Source organism: Sminthopsis crassicaudata, chromosome 2, assembly GCF_048593235.1.
Source record: "Sminthopsis crassicaudata isolate SCR6 chromosome 2, ASM4859323v1, whole genome shotgun sequence".
Lineage (NCBI taxonomy): Eukaryota > Metazoa > Chordata > Mammalia > Dasyuromorphia > Dasyuridae > Sminthopsis > Sminthopsis crassicaudata.
In genome coordinates this window covers 85,548,047-85,568,888 of record NC_133618.1, presented here as the reverse complement: position 1 = coordinate 85,568,888, position 20,842 = coordinate 85,548,047, and the positions used below count along the sequence as shown (strand labels likewise).

Below are 20,842 nucleotides of genomic sequence, written 5' to 3'. Positions count from 1 at the left end.
CATTCATTCAGTAAGCATTAAGTGCCTACTCTATTCAATGCATGTTACTTAGCACAGGAAATCACCAGTGACTGTGTCTATACGTCTTGGATAAAATAGATTCCCCAGCTTGACATTCAAGACCCTTCACAATGTAGCTCCTGGTTCCCATTACTTCCTATCTAGCTTAATGGTAGTGATATTTTTGTCACACTGTACTAAATGACCCACAACTTTAACATTTCATCGATTACCTTGGAGAATTGCAGATATCATCCTCTATGTTTGTAATTTATTCTCCAATTTCTGTCAGAATTCTTTTCTTTTATCAAGGTTCAACTCAGGTGCCATCTGTTTTGTGAAAACTTCCATGATTCCCCCATATAGTGCCCTTTTCCTCAGTTTACTTAGTATCACACTTATTTGTTTACACATTATATTCCCTTTCCCCTCCTTTTCCTTTAGTAGAATGTATTCTATTTGAAGACAGATAATATTTTATTTTCTTATTGTCTTCCTAATACTTGGAACATTTAATATATATTCTTTGGATCAAATACAACTTAAATAAAACATAGCTTCTTCCATCAAGGAGCTTACAAATCTATTTGGGATGGTAAAAACAGATAAATAATGTAATTTAGATTTGAATATGGAGTACATAAGAGGAAGATTAAATATTATGAGATCATATTACAAAGAGAGAAATTCTAACTGGGCTTCAAGGAGGAGGCTTTTCAAAGAACATTTGCTTTTTTTTGTAAAAAAAGTGAAAACAGTTACCCCAAAAGCCATTTACGTAACTTGAGAAATGAAATAAATTTTTGGTTTTATTTTTTGGGGACTGAGAAAGAAAAATGTCCTTCTGAGTTGAGCAAATTGACATGAAGTTAACTGCACAGCTGCAAACGCCTTGCCTTGTTCTACTCATTATAAACTGGCCAGGTTCAAAAGGACAGCCAGATAAGATTGATGCTTTCCTTTTTGTGCATTAAAATCTCTTTAAAGAATTCTTAGACACATAACTTTGGAATGAGTCAGTTTCTGAAAAACCCATTTTAAGATGATTGTACATCAAAACTTAACATTTAAAATGTTTTCATAGGAATATTTGGCCATTTTAAATTGATTTGACTATTTACAGAATACTACTATGACTAAAGACTAAGGTTTTATTTAGTGTTTGAGTGTGAGTCAGATAATTTATGCTATAAAAGAAGATTTTATAGAAAGCTCATAATTCTGGATTAGGGAGAAATTGCATTTTCTGACCATTTCAGAAAAAGCTGTTATAAATGTTTTCATTTTTTACAGCTTTCCTCTGCAAAGAAGTGAAGTCTGAGAATAGAGAATTTACTCGCTTTTTAAAAAAAAAAAAAACTTTAAGCAGGAACATTTATCAAATGCTGTATCAGTCAAAACAACTAGAAGAAAAGAGACAGAGATGGAAAAAAGTGGGGGTGAAGGTGGGAAAGTGCAGAGAGGATGACCAAGCAAGGAAGAGTAAACTAATACAGTTTGGAAGATATAATAGAGAATTTCAAGAGTGTCTTTGCCAGGAATTTGCTAGGTGACTTTGGGCAAGTGTCTAGTTATTCAGTCCCTGTTTTCTTCATTTGGGAAATGATGAAATTTACAATATAACTTTTAAACTTTCATCCAGCTTGGAAATTCTATAATTCAGTGTTGACGAGGAATGGGAAAGCCACTTGAAAACAGGGAAGACAACTATAATTCTTATGTCCTGTGTACCATTATTCTTGTAGAGTTTAAGGGAGCAAAGCAAAGAAAGCCTTCTCCCTTCTTTCTCTTCTACTACCACTGCTTTGGGTGGTGCAGTAGATAGAGCACTGAGTCTACAGTGAGGAAGATGACTTCAAATCTGGCCTCAAATACTAATGAGCTATATGATCCTAGATAATCACTTAACTTTGTTTGCCTCAGTTTCCTTATCTCTAAAATGAGATGGAGAAGGAAATGGCCAACCCCTTTACCATGAAAATCTCAAATAAGGTCAAATCAGATACAAAAAAATCAGATACAACTAAAATGACTGCATAACATGACTGATGCTTTAGTCCTTAGGCAGGGTAATATGGCACGAAGAGATTTCTACTTAGAATCAGAGAACCTTAAATAGGGCAACATATCATATAATCTTCCTGGAATTCACTTTCCTCATTTATAAAATACATTGAATTAGTTTGTCAAAAGATTTCTTTCAGTTTCAGATCCTATGAAGGTTATTTAATAAATGGAAAACAATTACCAGAATTTTCTCCTAGACTACTCTTTTGATTATTTTTAACTATTATGATTTGTACCTCCTTGCATGTGAACTGTCATGTGAAGGGTAGAGGGACTTAAGAGTAGAATGTTTAAATTAATGAGAAGAACAGAGATCACATCGCTTTCTTTGTAAAATTCCAAATTTAAGTTGTATAGTTTCTATCACTTGTTAGTACATGATAGAATTTATTAGAACTAAGTTGTCCTATTTTTTGAAAAGATTGTTCACCAGAGAATAAAGTGTTCCAGGACAGATTTTTTTTAGTTTGGGTGCTGATGAATTTTCAGTCTATTCTTTTTCAGGGTGTTATTCAGTTTCTTGACAGATATAGATTTCTCCCTTTTCCTTCCCCTTCTACCCCCACCTCCAACACACACAATTTACTGGGAGCCTTGTTGCTTTATACTTAGGCTTAAAGGATCTTCTGTGTTGGCCATTAAATACATTAAAACCCCTGAGGGGATGCATTAGTCAGCTTGGGTGGATCAGAAAAATGGGTGCTTTGGAAAACTAAAGTCTATGCTTGTATGTGGGGATAAACATTCCAGATGCTAAAACTTATAATGATCTAGCTTCTTTCTGCTCCCAAATATTTTATAGCTTCTCTAGTTATTTTGTATGGAATTTTTATTTCTATCTCTTCTTGCTGAGTTTAAATCTTGGTGATTTATATGGATTTATCTTACATCCTGCAACTTTGCTGAAGCTATTATTTTAATTTTTTAAAAAAGCACATTTTCTAGGATTCAATAAACAAACCATCATATCATCTGCAAAAATTTATAATTTTGTTTCTTCTTTGTGCTTTTCCCTTCAGATTTTTCTCATTTTATTGCTATAGTTAACATTTCTATCATGATGTTAAGCATTGATGGTGATAATGAACTTCCTTGCTTATTTCTGATATTATTGAAACAGCCTCTAATTTTTCTCAATTGTAGATAATGTTTGTTCTAAGATTTAAAGAAATAGTATTTATCATGAAAAGGATAGGACTACCTATTGCTATGATTTCTAGAGCTTTTAATAGAAATGGATGTTGGATTTTGTTAAAAAAGCCTTTTTAGCATCTATTTATTTGATCATATAGTCTTTATTATTAATAAAATTAACATAATTTATTGTATTTATAGGCTACCCCGTGTATGTTGAACCAGCCTTGCATCTTTGACACATAGTTTAAAATCTGCAATGTATTAACTCAGTCTGATCATAGTATTCTTTCATATTGTATTAGCCTACTAGCACTAGTTTTTTAGATTTAATGTTAATCTCTAATTATTTTTTAGTTATTTCTGTAAGAGTCCTTCATTGAATATAATTTTTGTTGCATTATGATCAGTAAATTATGCGCTTAATATTTCTGCTTTTCTACATTTTTGATGTAGTTTTATGCTACAATATATGGTAAATTTTTGTATAATACATATAATATATTTGTATAAATAAATTACTTTCTCTTCCCATTTAGTAATTGTGAGAGATTCTCTGATTTTTTAAAAATTCTACTTAGGTCCTTAAATTTTTTTTTATCTTTTGCTTTGATTTATCTGTGTCTAAAAGAATGCTCTTGAGGTCTTCACACTATTATAGTCTATTTCTTTATACCATTAATTTAGTTTTTCTTGTGAGCATTTAGATGTTATACTGTGAGGTGCACATATATTATGTATTAACTTTGATTCATTATCCATCATACTTTTAAGCATGATATAAATTATTTATGTTTGCTATAGTTATATCTGAACTCATGAGTGCTACATCTGATTTTTTGAATTAGGTGAGGCTTATTTGATTTTTCTCTAGCCCTTAATTTTAACTCTATGTGAATCTTTGTGTTTCAAATATGTTTCTATTAAGCAACTTACTATCAGTCCTGCTTTCTAATTCATTATGCTTTCCTTTTTTTTCCCCATTGGATAAGTTCATCCTGTTCACATACATTATTATTAGTTGAATATTTCTCTCTAACTTGAAGAAAAGGAGTTTGCCTGATGTTAGTAATCTTCTAAGTGAAATAATCTGTTTCTTCCCTCTTGCAGTTCTTCTCTTCTCTTTACCCTGCCTCTGATCCTAGGCTTTTTATTCTTTCTTTTTATACTTTTAATCTTCCCCTCTATAATCTTCTTTCTGACTTTGAAGATTGTTTGGTTTATGACTATTTTCTTCCCTCTCTTCTTTTCCTTCTTAGATCCTTCTCTACTCTTCCTCTCACTGTCTCAACTTATTTCTCATATGAGTTTAATGTATTTCTATATTGAAACCTGCAATTGTGTTCAATGTTTCTTTATATAGTTCAAATGAAAGTGAAATTCAATGGATAAACTTTCCCATGACCCTTCACCCATGACTACATTCTCTTCATTTATATACATCTAATATCAATAGTGATTTCTCTTTTCTTCTTCCTCCTTTTTTCCCAGTATAGTCTCTTATCTTGCCCATTTTTATTTCCTACTGGGCCATTAATACAGAACAAAATCATCCATTGACTATTTTCCAGACTTTAGTATAGAGTCTGACACATAAATAGGTACTTAAAATAGTTATTGACTGTCATTTTAATTTTTTTCTATTAATCTTAAACATATTTGGATTCTGAGAAAGCATTTGTTTCTTATCCCTATTAAATGTTCACACACACACATACACACATACATTTTCCTTTTCAATTAAACAGATATGTACCTTCTATCTTTCTTTTGACAGTTGTATTATTTTAACAAAAGGTCTACTTGGTATTGGTCTTTTTATCTAGAATGCTTTGAACACCTCTATGCCATTAAAGATCCATTTTTTTCTCCTTACAAGATTATATTTAGTTTTACAGGATAGATTATTTTTGGTTGTAAATCTTTATTTCTTACCTTTTGGAATAAACTATTATAAGTTCTCTCTTTAGTAGTGGGAGTTGCTAAGTTTTGTGTAATTCTTGGTGTGGCTTTTTGGTTTTTGAAAGCCTTCTTTTTGGATGTCTATGTATATACGTATTTACATATATATATGCCTATTATAAATACATATATATCCGTATCTATACCTATTCACATATAAAGTATATGTATGTATAGTTTTTTTCTAAGTCACTGATTCTAAAGTACACACTTGTGTTCTCTGAGTTTCGCCCAGTATACTGTGAAATTTTGTGTTATTGTAGCTAGAAGCAAATCTGAAGGATGACGTTTGTTTAACCACAAGATATTAATCACATGTGAAAGCAGTCTCAACGTAGTCAATTTTTTCTCAATGTCAATGCAGCAGCTAGTGTTTCCCCTCTCAAGATACCAGGACCAGGGTGGGCTGTTGCTGCTTTTATCCCTCTGAATATTACCATCATCTTTGTACCTATATGTTGCCAGACAGTCTCTCACAGTGTCTATTCTAGCCTAGGCTGTTCTCTTTTTTGATTCCCTTAGTGTTCATGGTCTGTTGACTATCATAATCCTATACATTTCCACCCAGATGTCTTCCTTCTTTTTCAACTCTAAATATTGGAAGTATGCCAGAATGCATAAAACTTTGGGAGCTATTAGGAACTTTGGGTTCTATGTTACTCCTTCATTTGAAGGTTGAAAATAATTTATAGTATCAAATTTTTATTTTACACCTCCTCATTATGAAAAGAAAAAAAGTCACATTTTATCCTTTTAGTGAATTTAATCTTAGTTTTCCTTAATTTTGATTTTTTGAAAAAATAATTCAGATATTGAGCACCTTGTAATGTTGTTATAAAGAACCTCAGTGAACACCTAGAAAAGGAAGCAGTAATCCCAAAGAGCCAACATTAATTCATTAAAGACAGGCCATGGCAGACTCACTTTATATCATTTTTGACATGAATACTAAATCATTTTATGAACATAGACTCTTAAGATGATGGACTTAAAGCTGGAAGAAAACTTAGAGATTCTTTCTTCCAACCTCATTTTATAAAAATGAGGAACCTGAGATATATATATATTTCTTAACTTGGGGTCCAGGAAACTTTTTTATTTAATATTTTGATAACTGTATTTTGACATAATTTCTTTTCTTTGTCATCCTCTTCATTTTATTTTATGTATTTAGAAACATTCTGCAAGAAGGATCCATAGACTCCACTATACTGCCAAAAGGGTCCATGATACCATAAAGACTAAGAACTCTTGCTTTACCATTAATAAGAAGAATATTCCTATAGACACTAAATTATTTATAGGAGCAGTTTTTGTGATAACAGAGAATTGGAAGCAAAGTAGATGCCCAGCCATTGGGCATCCGTTGAGGAATGCCAAGCAAATATGAATATAAGGGAGTATTAGTGTGCTGTAAAAATAATGTATGTGATGAATACAGAGAATCATGGGAAGAGCTCTATGAACTGATGCAGAGTAAAGTCAGCAGAACTAAGAAGACAGTATACACAGTAACTAAAACAGTGTAAATGAAAAGAACAACCATATACTCCTCCCCGCCGGGGGTGGGGTGGGGGGAAGTAAACAGAGTAAAATAATAATAATCAACCAGAGTTTGAATGATAGATTTAAAAGGATACTCTCAACTCACTTCTTTGTGGAGTGGAAAGCCCACAGATATTACACATTACACATGTTTTCCTACTTTTTCACTGTAGTTATCAGTTGTGCTGATTTTTTCTTCTTCTTCTTCTTCTTCTTTTTTTCTTTTGCCTTTAAAAATACTCTTTATTATATGGGATGGCTTTCTGAGAGGGGAAGAGGAAAGGATATCAGAGAAAACTGTGATGATATAAAAAAGAGAAGAAATAAATAACAATTTATCTTTTTTTTTTTTTAAAGTAAACTCTGGATTAGATATAGTTTAATTTAGATTTTAGATGAGATAAGTTAGCTAAAGCTTTTCTTGCAGTAAAGATGAAGGGATTCAGGCCATTAGAGGGATTCTGGACTGACTAAATGGCCAGAGCCCAAGAATAGTTCTTGGCTATTCCATTTCATCCTGTTTCCTTGCCCTCCCCATAAAATCTGCTCAGGATACTAGAGAGTCTCCCTTTAGATTGTAATGGGGAATAAAACTCAGGGATAGCTTCTTGAAGGAGACTGAGTTCTTCGCTAGCTGCTGAGAATATTCCTTTTTGAACTAACGAATCAAAATCTAATAGCAACTAACATTTACTAAGCTTCTATTCTGTGCCAGCCACAGTGTTGGGTTCTGGAGATAGAAACACAAAAGTGAAAATAGTTCTTTGGTCCAGTAGGAGAGGTTTCCTGCTCCTCTTGAGTTGAGGCATATAACTGGACTGTACAATAATCACAAAAGCTTATGGTTATGGAAAGAATGCTGATTAGTCAGGAAAGGCAAGGGTTAAAATTTTACCACTGAGCAAAGTTCTCTGAGTTTTAGTTTTTTCCTGTAAAGTGGAGATATTTTCTATAGCACCCGCTTCAGAGACCTCTTAGTTAATTTCCAGTGAGTCAACATATCCCAAATGCTTTAAAATAGTACATTAATATCAGCTATTCTTGTCATTTCCTATGTAAGAAGCAGCACCTGCTTGCACTATGAGCCTTCTAAAATTCTACATCCTAAATGGCATAGGCCTCCTCCCAAACCACTTCAGTTTCACCTGTCCATGTCCTAATTCTCTCCCTATCACTTTGAGTTTGCTTAACATATTTCTCTAACTCAGCTTGAACTCCCACTTCTTTCTTTATTCATTTCTTTTACTCTTATTTGACTTGAAAAAATTCAGCTCAAATGACTCCATTTCCATGAGAAAACATAGGCTAAAAGTTAAGGGGAAGAGTACTGGAACCCTAAATCCAGAGCTTTCAGTTGTCAGTAATTAGTCACCCATATCTTCTTAGGGAAGTGATCTTGATCTTCTTAGGGAAGTCTAGGCTTCAGTTCTTCAGCTTGAAGAATGAAGGCATTGTATGACATGATCTCCAAAGGCCCTTCTAAATTCTTGTGTTTCTGGGATGATGTTTTCTCAGCCTGGCCTAGTTTGTGGGGAACTGACCTTCCTCTGAATCTTAGAGCAATTTTGTTTTTTATCATTCATTTAGCAATTAGTCCTTTTCTGCTTTGTGAAATCAATTGTATTGTTGTATTTAGCTGTTGTTTAACTTATGTATGTGGTTATGCCTTGTAAAATTGTAAACTTCCCAAAGCAAGGATTATTTCTTATATTCCCTTATATCCTTCATAATACTTAATAAATAGTAGATAGTTACTATTTGTGGATTGATATATATTGTATGTGAATGTTCTGATGAAAAGTTGGCAAAGGGAACAGAGGAAATCCAAGACGTCACAATTCCTCCAGGACATCTTTGGGAAGAACCAAAATTATGCTGCAATAGTTTTGAAATAGGTCCCTGTGCTGTGTTCCAATTTACTGAATGTGTCTTTTATGTATATTAGTGGACATTCCTTGCCATTATCCTGTTAAGCCAATTGCCTTACTAGTAAGCTATTAGAATTAGAATTAAAAATCACACAACTGTGTCATTGGCATTTTGCTAAACCTTAATATGTAACATTTTGAATGTTGGTTGCAAAACCTTTTATTGGGAATGTCAAAATTTTTAATTCTTTAAGACTGTATGGATTTTGGAAACATTTTCATAAGGGATTGATGATTATAGAAATGAAAAGAACAGAGTTGGTTTCAGTTTTTTTAAAAGTTTAGACTGAAGTTTACAGCTTAAAATTCACAAAAATGAGAGGAAAAAAAAAACACTTTTCTTCTCAGTATGTATTAGTTGAAGATAGAGAACAAAGAGACAATGCAATTTAAGATGGTCATATTAGAGGTGAAAGGAAATGTTGTATTGTATCCCATGATTATATTATAGAGTTTAGGGGAAGTCACTAGGTCAGTTACCACTATGAAATTTTTAGAAAACTGCCTTATTCTGTAAATACAAGACACAGTTTCTCTACCACAGAATTGGCAGGTTTGGGTAATATCATTGATTTAAAATGTAAACCAATGTTTTAGGATGTCCTGTTATGGATATTCTGAATTTAGTGCCATGGATATTTCTTAACCCTTATTGTATGTTTATTTTTTCATTAGGTGAGAAATTCATCTACACTTCTCTTTAGTTCTCTGATCACAAGAATTTTTGGAGTTAAAAGGGGAAAGGATGAACATTCCAAAAAAAATAGGTAAGCTCCATCTGTTGCTAACTTTACTTTTTACAAAACATTGCCCTGGCCAAAAATAATTTTTAGAATTTTGCTTACTTTTGTGGATTCATTTGGAACATAATGTTATAAATATATATAGTAATTGAAGACATACTTCCAAGTCTAGACCTTTGGGTTGAAAAATATCTACTGGCACAATATCTAAATCACAAATATCTAAAGGCACATAGTCTTTTCTTTAACAGTTCAGCAAAAGTTTTAAGTACCTACTATGTTCAGTGTGTTGCTGGATATTGGGTAAGGTATAAAATTTAGGTAGAGCAAAATCCCTGTCTGTGTGGAATGTGCGGCCCAGGAGGGAAATCTGACATATGAATGATGCTGCAGTACATGGTAAATGCTTTAGAGGGATAAAACATAGTGTTCTCTGAGATCTAAGGGAAGAAAGGTTTTTACTTACTGTGGGTCTGGCATGATTTCCTAAAGAAGACAGCATTTAATTTGGACCTAAAAGATGAGCAGTGATTCAACAGAGAAGGAAAGAGGACATTCCAGGCTTAGGGAATAGTGGGAACCACGGCCCAGAGGCAGGAAATTGGAAGATGTATTCAGAGTACAAAGTGTAGTTCAGTGTTGCTAAAGTATAGACACGCCAAGCCAAGCCAATAGGCATTTAGTATGGCCCTGCTGTGTGCCAGGCATTGGGGACACAAATAAAAGTAAATGTAATCTTTTCTCCAAAGTGCTTGTAGGTGCTTATGGGGAGACATTCTCATGCAAACAATTATGTACAAACAAAAGATGGATATGATACACTGGGGATTATGTCAGAAGTAAGGCTCCAGTGTTAAGGGAGACTTAGAAAGGCTTCTTCTAGAAAATAGGGTTTTTTGCTGAGACATGAAGGAAGCCAGGAAGGAAAGGAGGTAGATATGAAAAGGGGAGAGTGTCCTGGGCATTCTGTTGGGCAGCCTGTGAAAAGGACTGGAATTGGGAAATGGAGTACCTTGTTCAAGGAATAGCTAGTGTTGGTCCCTCCATTGTTGGATGGTTGGTTGCTCTCCTTGATTCTTTTTTTTTTTTTTATTCATTTTTCCAAATTATCCCCTCCCTCCCTCCACTCCCTCCACCCTATGGCAGGTAATCCCATACATTTTACATGTGTTACAATATAACCTAGATACAATATATGTGTGTAAATACCATTTTCTTGTTGCACATTAATTATTAGCTTCCGAAGGTATAAGTAACCTGGGTAGATAGACAGTAGTGCTAACAATTTACATTCGCTTCCCAGTGTTCCTTCTCTGGGTATAGTTATTTCTGTCCATCATTGATCAACTGGAAGTGAGTTGGATCTTCTTTATGTTGAAGATTTCCACTTCCATCAGAATACATCCTCATACAGTGTTGTTGTTGAAGTGTATAGTGATCTTCTGGTTCTGCTCATTTCACTCAGCCACAGTTGATTTAAGTCTCTCCAAGCCTCTCTGTATTCCTCCTGCTGGTCATTTCTTACAGAGCAATAATATTCCATAACCTTCATAATATCACAATTTACTGAACCACTCTCCAATTGATGAACATCCATTCAACTTCCAGTTTCTAGCTACAACAAAAAGAGCTGCCACAAACATTTTGGCACATACAGGTCCCTTTCCGCTCTTTAGTATTTATTTGGGATATAATCCCAATAACAGCAATGCTGGGTCAAAGGGTATGCACAGTTTGATAACTTTTTGGGCATAGTTCCAAATTGTTCTCCAGAATGGCTGGATTCTTTCACAACTCCACCAACAATGTATCAGTGTCCCAGTTTTCCCACATCCCCTCCATCATTCATCATTATTTGTTCCTGTCATCTTAGCCAATCTGACAGGTGTATAGTGGTATCTCAGAGTTGTCTTAATTTGCATTTCTCTGATCAGTAGTGATTTGGAACACTCTTTCATATGAGTGGAAATAGTTTCAATTTCATCATCTGGCTCTCCTTGATTCTTGAAGAGGACCAAAATTTCATCTTTGTATAGCGGTGAGTTTGACTGTGATTTATCAGATTAAGATGAGCTGGGAAATTTCTAGTGTGGGTTGGGCATATACAGTCTTGTAGGCAGAAATTGTAGAAGATGCTTAGGGAGTAATGGACAAGGGATTAAGGAGCCAGGTTAGAAAGGGCTTTAAACACCAAACAGGACTTTATTTTTGATCCTGGGAGTAATAGGGAAGTCATTGGAGTATATTGAGTAGTGATGTGGGTAGACCTGTGAAGAAGAGTTTGATGGGTGAGTGGCGGATAGACTTGAGAGAATAAACTCACAAGCAGACTGTTGCAGTAGTACATGTAGGAGGTGAGAAGAGGGCTAATCTGCATGCTAACAGTGTCAGAGGAGAGAAAGGATATTAGAAAAGTGAAAATGAGACAGGATGTGGCAAGAGTTTGGATTTGGAAGTGAGAGTGACGAGGTGAGGATGACATCTTTGTTATAAGCCTGAGTGATTGGGAGGATTATATGACTCTTGACAGAAATAGAGGAGTTAAGATGGAGAAAAGATAATGAGTTCAGTTTCAAACTTGCTGTGTTTAAATTGTTTATAGGGTATCTAGTTTCAGATAGCCAATAATCAGTTAGAATTGTGAGACTGGTGGTCAGGAAAAAAATTAGACAAAAGGTGTGAGCATCGTATATATAGGGATGAGCGTGGAATTCAGGGAACCAAATCACTGAGGGAGAGAAGAAATGAGGTCCAGGACAGAGCCTCAGGGAACACCCACAGTAAGAGGAAGTAACCTGGGTGAAGATCCAGCCAGGAAACTGAGGAGTGGTGGGGAAGGCACTCAGGAGAGCAATGTCTTGAGAATCTAGAGAGAAAAGACTTGGGGTAGCAGATTGTGATTAGGTTACCAAGATCGGTGAGCCCAGATTGTTGAACATATGACTTGATACACACCAGGGAGACACCAAAGATTGAGGAAGTGGGTGGACCCAGGACTGGTGAAAATCAGGGTTTATACTGGATGAAAGTGATGGCAAAGGAGCAGGGGTCCTGGAGGTACTGTGGAGGTAGCCCTGAGAGAACCTGCTGAGTAACTTAGATGAAAGAGATGAATGAGGAATGGGACTCAGAAGAGTCCCAAAAAACACCAGAGTTATAGACACGGGGGACGAGGTGAATGGCAGTGGGAGAATGGAAAAAATGCTATGAGAGGGTTGAGGCAGTTTAGGGGGAAAGAGAATAAGTTAAGGAAACAAATTCAGTAGGGGTCTTGTTCTTTACCTGGAATCCATGAATTATTTAAAATTTTCAATACTCTTTTAATGAAATTTTAGTATTTGTTATCAAATGATAAATATTTTGAGTAACTAGATTGCAACATAACTGATTTCTTTTCTAATCCTGTATGTTTTGTTTTATGCATTTAAAAGCATGATTCTGAGTAGGGATCCATCTTAAGGAGTCCAAAAGTTTAGAAACCATTGCAGTAGGGGCAAGTTTTGTGATCAGTCTCAAGAGTTAAACCTCTACCTATCCAGAGAAAGCTTAAGGCTTTCTCTTTAGCATTCCCTTTCAGTGTAGCCATAATATTTCAAATCATTTCCTTTTATTGTTTAATTAATGAATATATTGTGCTATTTAGAAGTGCTTTTACTGCTGTCAATAAAAGTTCTTTAAGGAATCCAACAAAACCTAAAGATTAAGGTTATCAACAAATGAGATAATATTTGTAAATCACATAGGACAACTATTGACAGATAGTAGACACTTCGTAAATGCTTGTTCCATTAGTATCATTGAGCCTCTGATTGTTTTAGATTTTTTTCATTCCTTACTGAAGTTTCCATCTCCTTCCTAAAGAGTTTTTGTAATTCTTTAGAAGAAACTTAGGAGGATTTTGTGATAGTTTGGCCAGGAAGCTCTTGTAGACACTAGATGTCGCTGTGGCTTCACAGAATTTCCTTTCTTAGCCTCTTGCATGGTCATGAGCTATTCAGGCCTAGTAGGTTTCTCAGGGCTGCAGGGATCAGCAGGCTGGCTCATCCCCACTCCTCCAAATGCAACAGCAGCACAACACAATTCTTTTACTAAAAGAAAATCACGTAAAATATCAGCTGTTAATAACATTTCTCCTTGGTGGAAGGAAATACTATATGGTGATGAAAAAATCCTAATTAAATAATGCAATGACTTACATGTGTAGTTTAATAAGTCTGTGTTGAAACTGATGAGGTTAAAATGAAATTTCACTGCAATAATATTTATTGTCCTCTAAAAACTGTGTTCTGGATAAGTTATTTAATAGCTTTCAGCCTTAATTGTCTCATCTTTAAAATTAGGATAATATTAGTACCCACCTTTTGTGTGTGTGTGTAAGAATCGAGATCTATTATCAAGTGTTTTGCAAACTTACTCTAAAAATGCTAGCTATTATTATTGAAGGAGCTAGCTGGTCAGAATCATCAGCCCATAGGATGTCCTCAGAAGGCCTGAGAAAGGTGATATTTACTACAAAAAAAAAAATTTTTTTTTTACTGTGAGTTGTTGCAATAATGATACAAAGTACATTCTTTTGTCAGTCTGATATCATTTTCTTTTTTGTTTTGTTAATTTAGTGAAGGAAACTGCCTGAGAGTGAGTGTGAGAGTTACCTGTATCTTCCTGAATTTAGCATTGTTTATTTCTTGAATGATTCTAAGATGGATCAGAGGAAAAAACAGTTTAGTCATATGATGACATTGAGATATATAGACATTGAAGTAATGAATTGAGAAGGGTCAAACAAATAAAGGTGATGGGGAAAAATTCAGCCTGAAATGTGTAACTCCTTTTTTTTCTCTGCTTTGTGTCCTGTGAAAAGATTTTTGGATCTCCATAAAATGACTGCTTTGTCTGGGAGACAAATTTCTAATTTATTCTGTTTCAGTTGTTTCTTTGAATGTGAATAGGAGAGGTACAGGTGGGGGAGGACCAAATGAGAGAGAACTGTGCCCTTTGCCAGACATATACTAATGGTAACTCCAAGGTCAATGCAATCTCCTTGGCTATTTCTTTGGCTGTGCAAAGCAGCAAATGATGTAAGCTTTCCAGAGGGAGGGGAATGAAATATTTATAAAGTTCTATTAAAAAGTAGCTAAGTAAAATGGATCAATTGGAGGGCCTTTATTTTATTTTTAATGGGAAGAACATTCCTTGGAAAGCCTTCATTTTAATAGGAAATTGGTACATATCATTTGTATACTCTTCTGTTCTGGGAGTGCCTAACTTTTGAAACTCACTACTCTTGGCTGTACTTCCTTATTTTGCTCTGCCAAAACCATCATAGCCTTAAATCTGTAATTATTTTTAGCTATCCTTTTTATTCCTGAAGGTTTTTTTTTTTTTTTTTTTTTTTTTTTTATGGTTGCTTTTAGCTAGAATGTCTATATGTGTATTATCGGACCTCTGGGATATTAGGTCCCTTAGAGGGCTAGAACTTGGTACTGACAAGGACAGGGTCAGAAGCTAGATTCTTTCACGAGCCAATTAATTTTGTTTTCTTTTATGGATCCATATTGGACTGGCCACTTTGTCATAAATGCCCATTCTTGGCCAGATGGGGGACTGGCCAAGCTTCCTCTTCAATCCATAAGCTTTTGTTCAGTATGTATTGTGTGTTAAACCCCATGATACGTCATGAGGATATAAAGACAAAAAATAGAGGGAAAACATTCACTGCTGTCAAGGAACTTTGTTTTCTGTGGTGCTATGACAAGTAAATTGATAATGATTTGAGAAGGGAGAGAGTTTTCATAACCAAGGGAATCAAGAAGGGCTTCCCTAAGAGATAATCCATGACTTGCGTCTTGAATGAAGCTAGGGATTCTTCAAGGTGGGAAAGAGAGGCATTGCAAGCTAGTCAAAAGAGCTTGGAGCTAGGCAAGGTCAGAAACAGTTTATTTGGCAGAACATAGGGCAGTTGTATGAACAATCTGATGATGCTTTCCATTTTCTGGAAAGAACAGCTTTGGAATAGAATCCCTGGACCCTGACTTTTGTTGCATCAAAGAGTAATGCGTCCCATAATAAGTCATTGGATTATAATATGAATTAAATGAGTTAACAATGTTGCCAGAATGCTTTGAAAAATACTTAAAAGTGCTTTGTAAAACCAATGTCAGTCCTATGATTACCCTAAAATAGGGATTGGAGGATGTGGGTTCTAGTTGCAGCCCTGCTCCTTATTAGTTGCATGACCTTGCTCAAGTCCATTGGGCCCCTTCTGGGTCCCCTGTTCATGATCTTTAAGTTGAAGCAATTAGACTAAATGATCTTTAAAACGACTTCCAGTCTTAAGCTTCTTTATGCCATTTTCATTACTAGAAAAAAAAAACCAAAAAACAAACCAAGTGGATTTCCTAATTACAAGACCAAAGGCATTTTGTCTGTATATGAAGGAAGAGTTGTTCTCTCTGTGGTTTTTTTCCCCCCTCCTAAAATGGTGCTATTTTGAACTAATGAACTTTTGTACCCATTAGTCATTCACTGCCTTGCTCTGATTATCTACTTAGGACAAAGAAAAATGAGAGAAGGACCTTTTGAATAACTTCTCAGGGATTCCTGAAAAGCTGCACTCGTGTGTTTTGAAAGATTGGACTAAATTTGTCTTTTCTAAAACTCCTTTTCTTTTCTGTTTACTGGCACTCCCAATGACTTGACCTGAGACAATGAATAATTGATTCATTGTAGAAACAGGACCAGCTCACCTCCCTGAGTTAGAGAATGTGCAATGCTTTTAACATGTCCTTTATCTAAATAGCCAACTGGCTCACCCTCCTATTTCCTCATTCCTTCCTGGGTTGGAGTAATACCATTTTAGTTTTTAACCCTAAATCCTGTCTTTCAAACCATTACATGCATTATGCTTAATTTACTTCAGTCTTAGATAAGATGAGTAATGGCAATAATGTGGCTAAGCAAACAAAAATAAAATTAATCTATAAACCACCTTAGCTTTATTGGAATTTATCTGGGATAACTGTAAGTCTTTGATTTAAAAATATTAACTTCAGGAGGGCAAGATCAGGAGGTGTAACTACACAACAGGAGTTCATCTGATAAGAATCTGGGGAATTTTAGTTAACTTCTAGCTCAATATGAATCAATAGTAATATGAGGTCTAAAAAAGCTAATATACTTTTAGGTCACATTAAAAGAGGCATGGTTATTCAGGACTAACAAGGTGATGGTCTCACTGTACCTGGTTAGAACACATCCAAAATATTATGTTCAGTTTTGGGTGCCACATTTTAGGGAGGACATTGATGACCTGAAGGATATCTAGAGGATTGCATTCAGAATAGTGAATGGCTTCAAGTTCATGTTTTATGAGAAGAATTAAAATAACACCATTGAGAATAGGTTGAAATAAATGGGTATATTTACTCTGAAGAAGAGAAGATTTGGAAAGAAACATTATAACTGTCTTCAAATATTTCAAGGGCTGTCCCATGGAGAAAAGATTTCCACCTATAATTATAATGTTGTATCTTCCTATCTACATATACAGATTTATTCTTGGTCCCAGAAAACAGAAATAAGAGCAAATAAATGAAAGTTCTAAATTTAGGCCTGGTGTCAGGAAATGTTTTCAAAAGTAGAACTATCCCAAATTGGACTGGGCCACCTCAGTTTCCCTTCACCAGAAGTCTTTCAACACTTGTTGGATGTCACTTAGTAGAGAATTCCTTTTTATAGGTTGGAGTAGGTAAAGGTCTCTGAGGTCCCTTCCAATTCTGAAATTCTGATTCTTTTCTGAAGAAGCTCCATATTACATTAGATAACTATGTCAGCTAATAACAATACAAATAATGCTGTCCTGTCAGTCAATAAATGAGAATTTATTGAACATTTCCAGTTAGGTGCTGAAGGGAAATATCAAAGAGTGTTTAAGAAATTTAACAACTGTTTTTCAAGACAAGGTTAAAACAGAGAATTAAGATGTCCATGTCTATGAATGATGAGAATAACACAAATAAGAGTTCAGTGAAGTGCTAATCTACCATGGAAAAGGCAGAAAGTAATTTTAAAATTTAGAGAAAGGACAGAAAAATGTACCTGGAATAAGTAGGAAAGGCTTCATGGAAGGAGATCTCATTGAAACTCAATAATCAATGAACCCAAGCATATTAATTTCTCATGAAAGAAATAATTATTTGAGAAGAATTATTGGGAAAACTGGAATATAGTTTGACAGAAGTTAAAGTTAAATCAGTATCTTAAGGTATAGTTGCTACGAGTTGTCTCCCTCATGAGAATGTGAGCTTTTTGAAGGAAGGGATTGTGTATGGGGGTTTTGCTTTTTGTTTGGGGCATTTTTTTCCCTTTTGTATCTCTAGTGCTTAACACATTGTCTGTTATATAGCAAGTATCTCATAAATGCTTGTGGGTCATTTGATTGAAAACACACCACAATAAGCTAATTTAAAATCACACCATTAAGAAAATTAGAGGAGAACCATATCAAGTACCTATAATTCCTTAAAGCTATGGGTAGGGGGAGAATTCTTAACCACACAAGGGATAGAAGCAATCACAAAAAATAAAATAAAAAATTTAATTTCTATTACATGAAATTAAAAAACTTACACGAATAAAATTAATGCAACTTAGATAAAAGAAGAAGCAGTAGATCATTAAAAAATGTTTGCATCAGATATCTCTGATCTGATCCTCCAGATATGTAAGGAACTTATATATATGTACACATACACACACACACACACACACACACACACACATATACACACACACATACATAGATGTTTTGAAACATACATATATAAAAACACCTTTATGAATGTGTTATAAAATCAGTTTTATTATATAAATAGCTATAAAAGAATTGTAGAAATTGTAATGTACTATTATCATATATGACAGATGCCTCCAATATGGAAAATATAATAAGCTTAATAAACATGTGCTAGTTAGTTGATTGATTAATCTGTGAACCTCTGAAATCATTTATGTGATTCATTGTCTAACAACAAGAGAAACTTATTAATTTTGTATATCTAGATAATTGGTTAATAGGGGAGAAATGTGACCATTTAGAGATTAAACCCATTTTTTAAAGTATATACCTTATATTTTTTCATCATCTACATTTTCTACTATAATCCTACCTGGCTCCCAGAGGGTTATCCTTTATAATAAAAAATTGTGAACAGAAAAGAAACAGCAATGAAAACTTACCATCATATCAAAAACATTTGACATTATATACAATTTTCCACACTCATGATCCCCTATCTCTACAAAAAGCAGAACTTGGGTCTAAACAGAGCTCTTCTAATTGTGTAGTATTAGTATTGATAATTGTGTTGTTATTATCTCCATTTATATTGTTCTAGTCATTATATATATTATTTTACTTTCACTTTACATTGGTTAATATAGGTATTTCCTTGCTTCTGTATATGATTATCACTTCTTATAACATAGTAATATTTCTTTCCATTAATTTATCATAATTTGTTTAACTATTCCGCAAGAGATAAGCATCTACTTTGCTTTTAATTCTTTGTTACCACTAAAAGTGATGCTCTTAGGTATTTTGGTTGTGTATTGGGCCATTCTTTTTGATACTGCTCTTCTTTGGATATATGTCTAACAGTGGAATCCCTGGGTTAGAGGCTGTGCACATTTTAGTCACTTGCATTGCATATTTCCAAATTGCTTTCCAGAATCATACCATATTCTTAACTCTCTGTAACTTGTGAATAATTTGATGATAGAATACCATATTGTAGTACTATGGTCATATTTTCAATATGCATGAGGATTCTTGCTCTTTCAATCTAGTTTCTTTTAGGCTAACCCCAATTTTTGGAAGATTATGAATTTATATCTCTCATTCAGATCTTAGAATTGTAGAGCTATGACTAGATCTAGTCCATTTACTGCATTTTTACACAAGAATAAACTAAGACTCAGGTAGGTGAGTGACATTTTAATATTCTTCCTTGAATTATATGCCTGTCTTAGCACATATATGCCTGTTGATTTGTATTTTTACCATCTTTCCATGGATCTGTAAGTTGATACCTAATCTGAATTCCACTAATCCAGATTCTCCCTCTACTATTGGTGCTCACAGCCTATCTATTCATTCTCATTTGGGGCATTTATTGTCCATATCTTGCCACATAACCTCCACAGAGGATCCACCTAATGCTTCAGAGAACTTTCTGTTCTTTTAATATTCTGTAACTGTCAGTACTACACTTGAGCAATCTGTTATCCCTCACTATTGCTGTGTAAGTGACTGACTTTCATTTCTAATCATCCATGTCACGTGCTATAGCTTTCCAAGACCTAGGAGGATGAGTTCTGTGAGCAAACTAGCTAACTACTTATAGACTGAGTCTGCTAGGAGAAATTCTAGCTAATTTTAATTCATATACTTTAGAAATGAATTAACAACTACTGTTCTAATAAAATTTAAAGACATACTCCTTGTAATTTGCATCCTTGATAATAAATAATTTTTGTTGTTAGACAGTGAACCATGTAAATGATGTCAGGGACCCAGTAATGCTTTATCAATCAATAATTAATTAGCAAGTATTTATTGAGCGCATACTGTGGGCCAGCATTGTAGAAGAATGAAGGGATACAAAACCAAAAGTGAAATAATTTGTTCCCAAGGAGATAATTTTCTATTGAGAGAGATAATAATAAATAATAATAACAACAACAACAACAACAAAATAGCTTTTAAGTACTTTTAAGGTTTGCAAAGCACTTTATGCATATTATCTCATTTGAGCCTCATAGCAACCTACTGTAGTAGGTATTGTTAGTATTGCTGTTGTACAGATGAGAAAACTGAGATTAAGAGTTTAAAATCTGATTTGCCCTAAATTATATAGTTAAGTAAATGTCTGAGATAGTATTTGAACTGAAATAGTATTTGAACTTGGGACTTTCCTTATTCCAAATCCAGCATGCTACTGAATATACCACCTAACTGCCTAACATGTCAATACATGTATAAGAACATGCAGAATAAATGCAGAATGATTTATGCAGGGATAGCACTAACACTTGGAGATGTCAGGAAAGATTTCATCTATGATAGGATTTTAAGAGGTGGAGGGTGACCATGAAATGAGTTCCAGGCATGGGTGATTGCCAATTAAAAGCCGTGGACATCAGGACGGAGTGCCACAGGAGATGACTAGAAAGCCCATCTTGCTACACTGGAGATTTGGATTTAATATGGATTTAAAAAACCAAACAGAGGAATTTTTTATTCTACTCAACAGACAATAAGGATCCCCTGAAATTTGAAATCCACTGATAGGGAAGTGTCATGGCCACACTCAAGGGAAATCCTATTAGGACTTCTGTCTATTGTGGATTGAAGTGGGGAAGAGATGGGAACAATTAGGAAAACATTGTAATCATCTGTGTAAG

At 34.4% G+C, this 20,842-nt stretch overlaps 1 protein-coding gene across 1 annotated transcript in view; it reads left to right on the top strand.

Annotated features, from left to right (window-relative positions):
- The window catches only part of THADA (THADA armadillo repeat containing), a 418,709-nt gene that overhangs the window by 102,808 nt on the left and 295,059 nt on the right, over positions 1–20,842 (top strand). Inside the window, exon 26 of the mRNA XM_074286698.1 lies at positions 9,312–9,403. Within this exon, the coding sequence (XP_074142799.1) occupies positions 9,312–9,403 (92 nt within the window). The remainder of the gene's footprint in view (positions 1–9,311; positions 9,404–20,842) is intronic.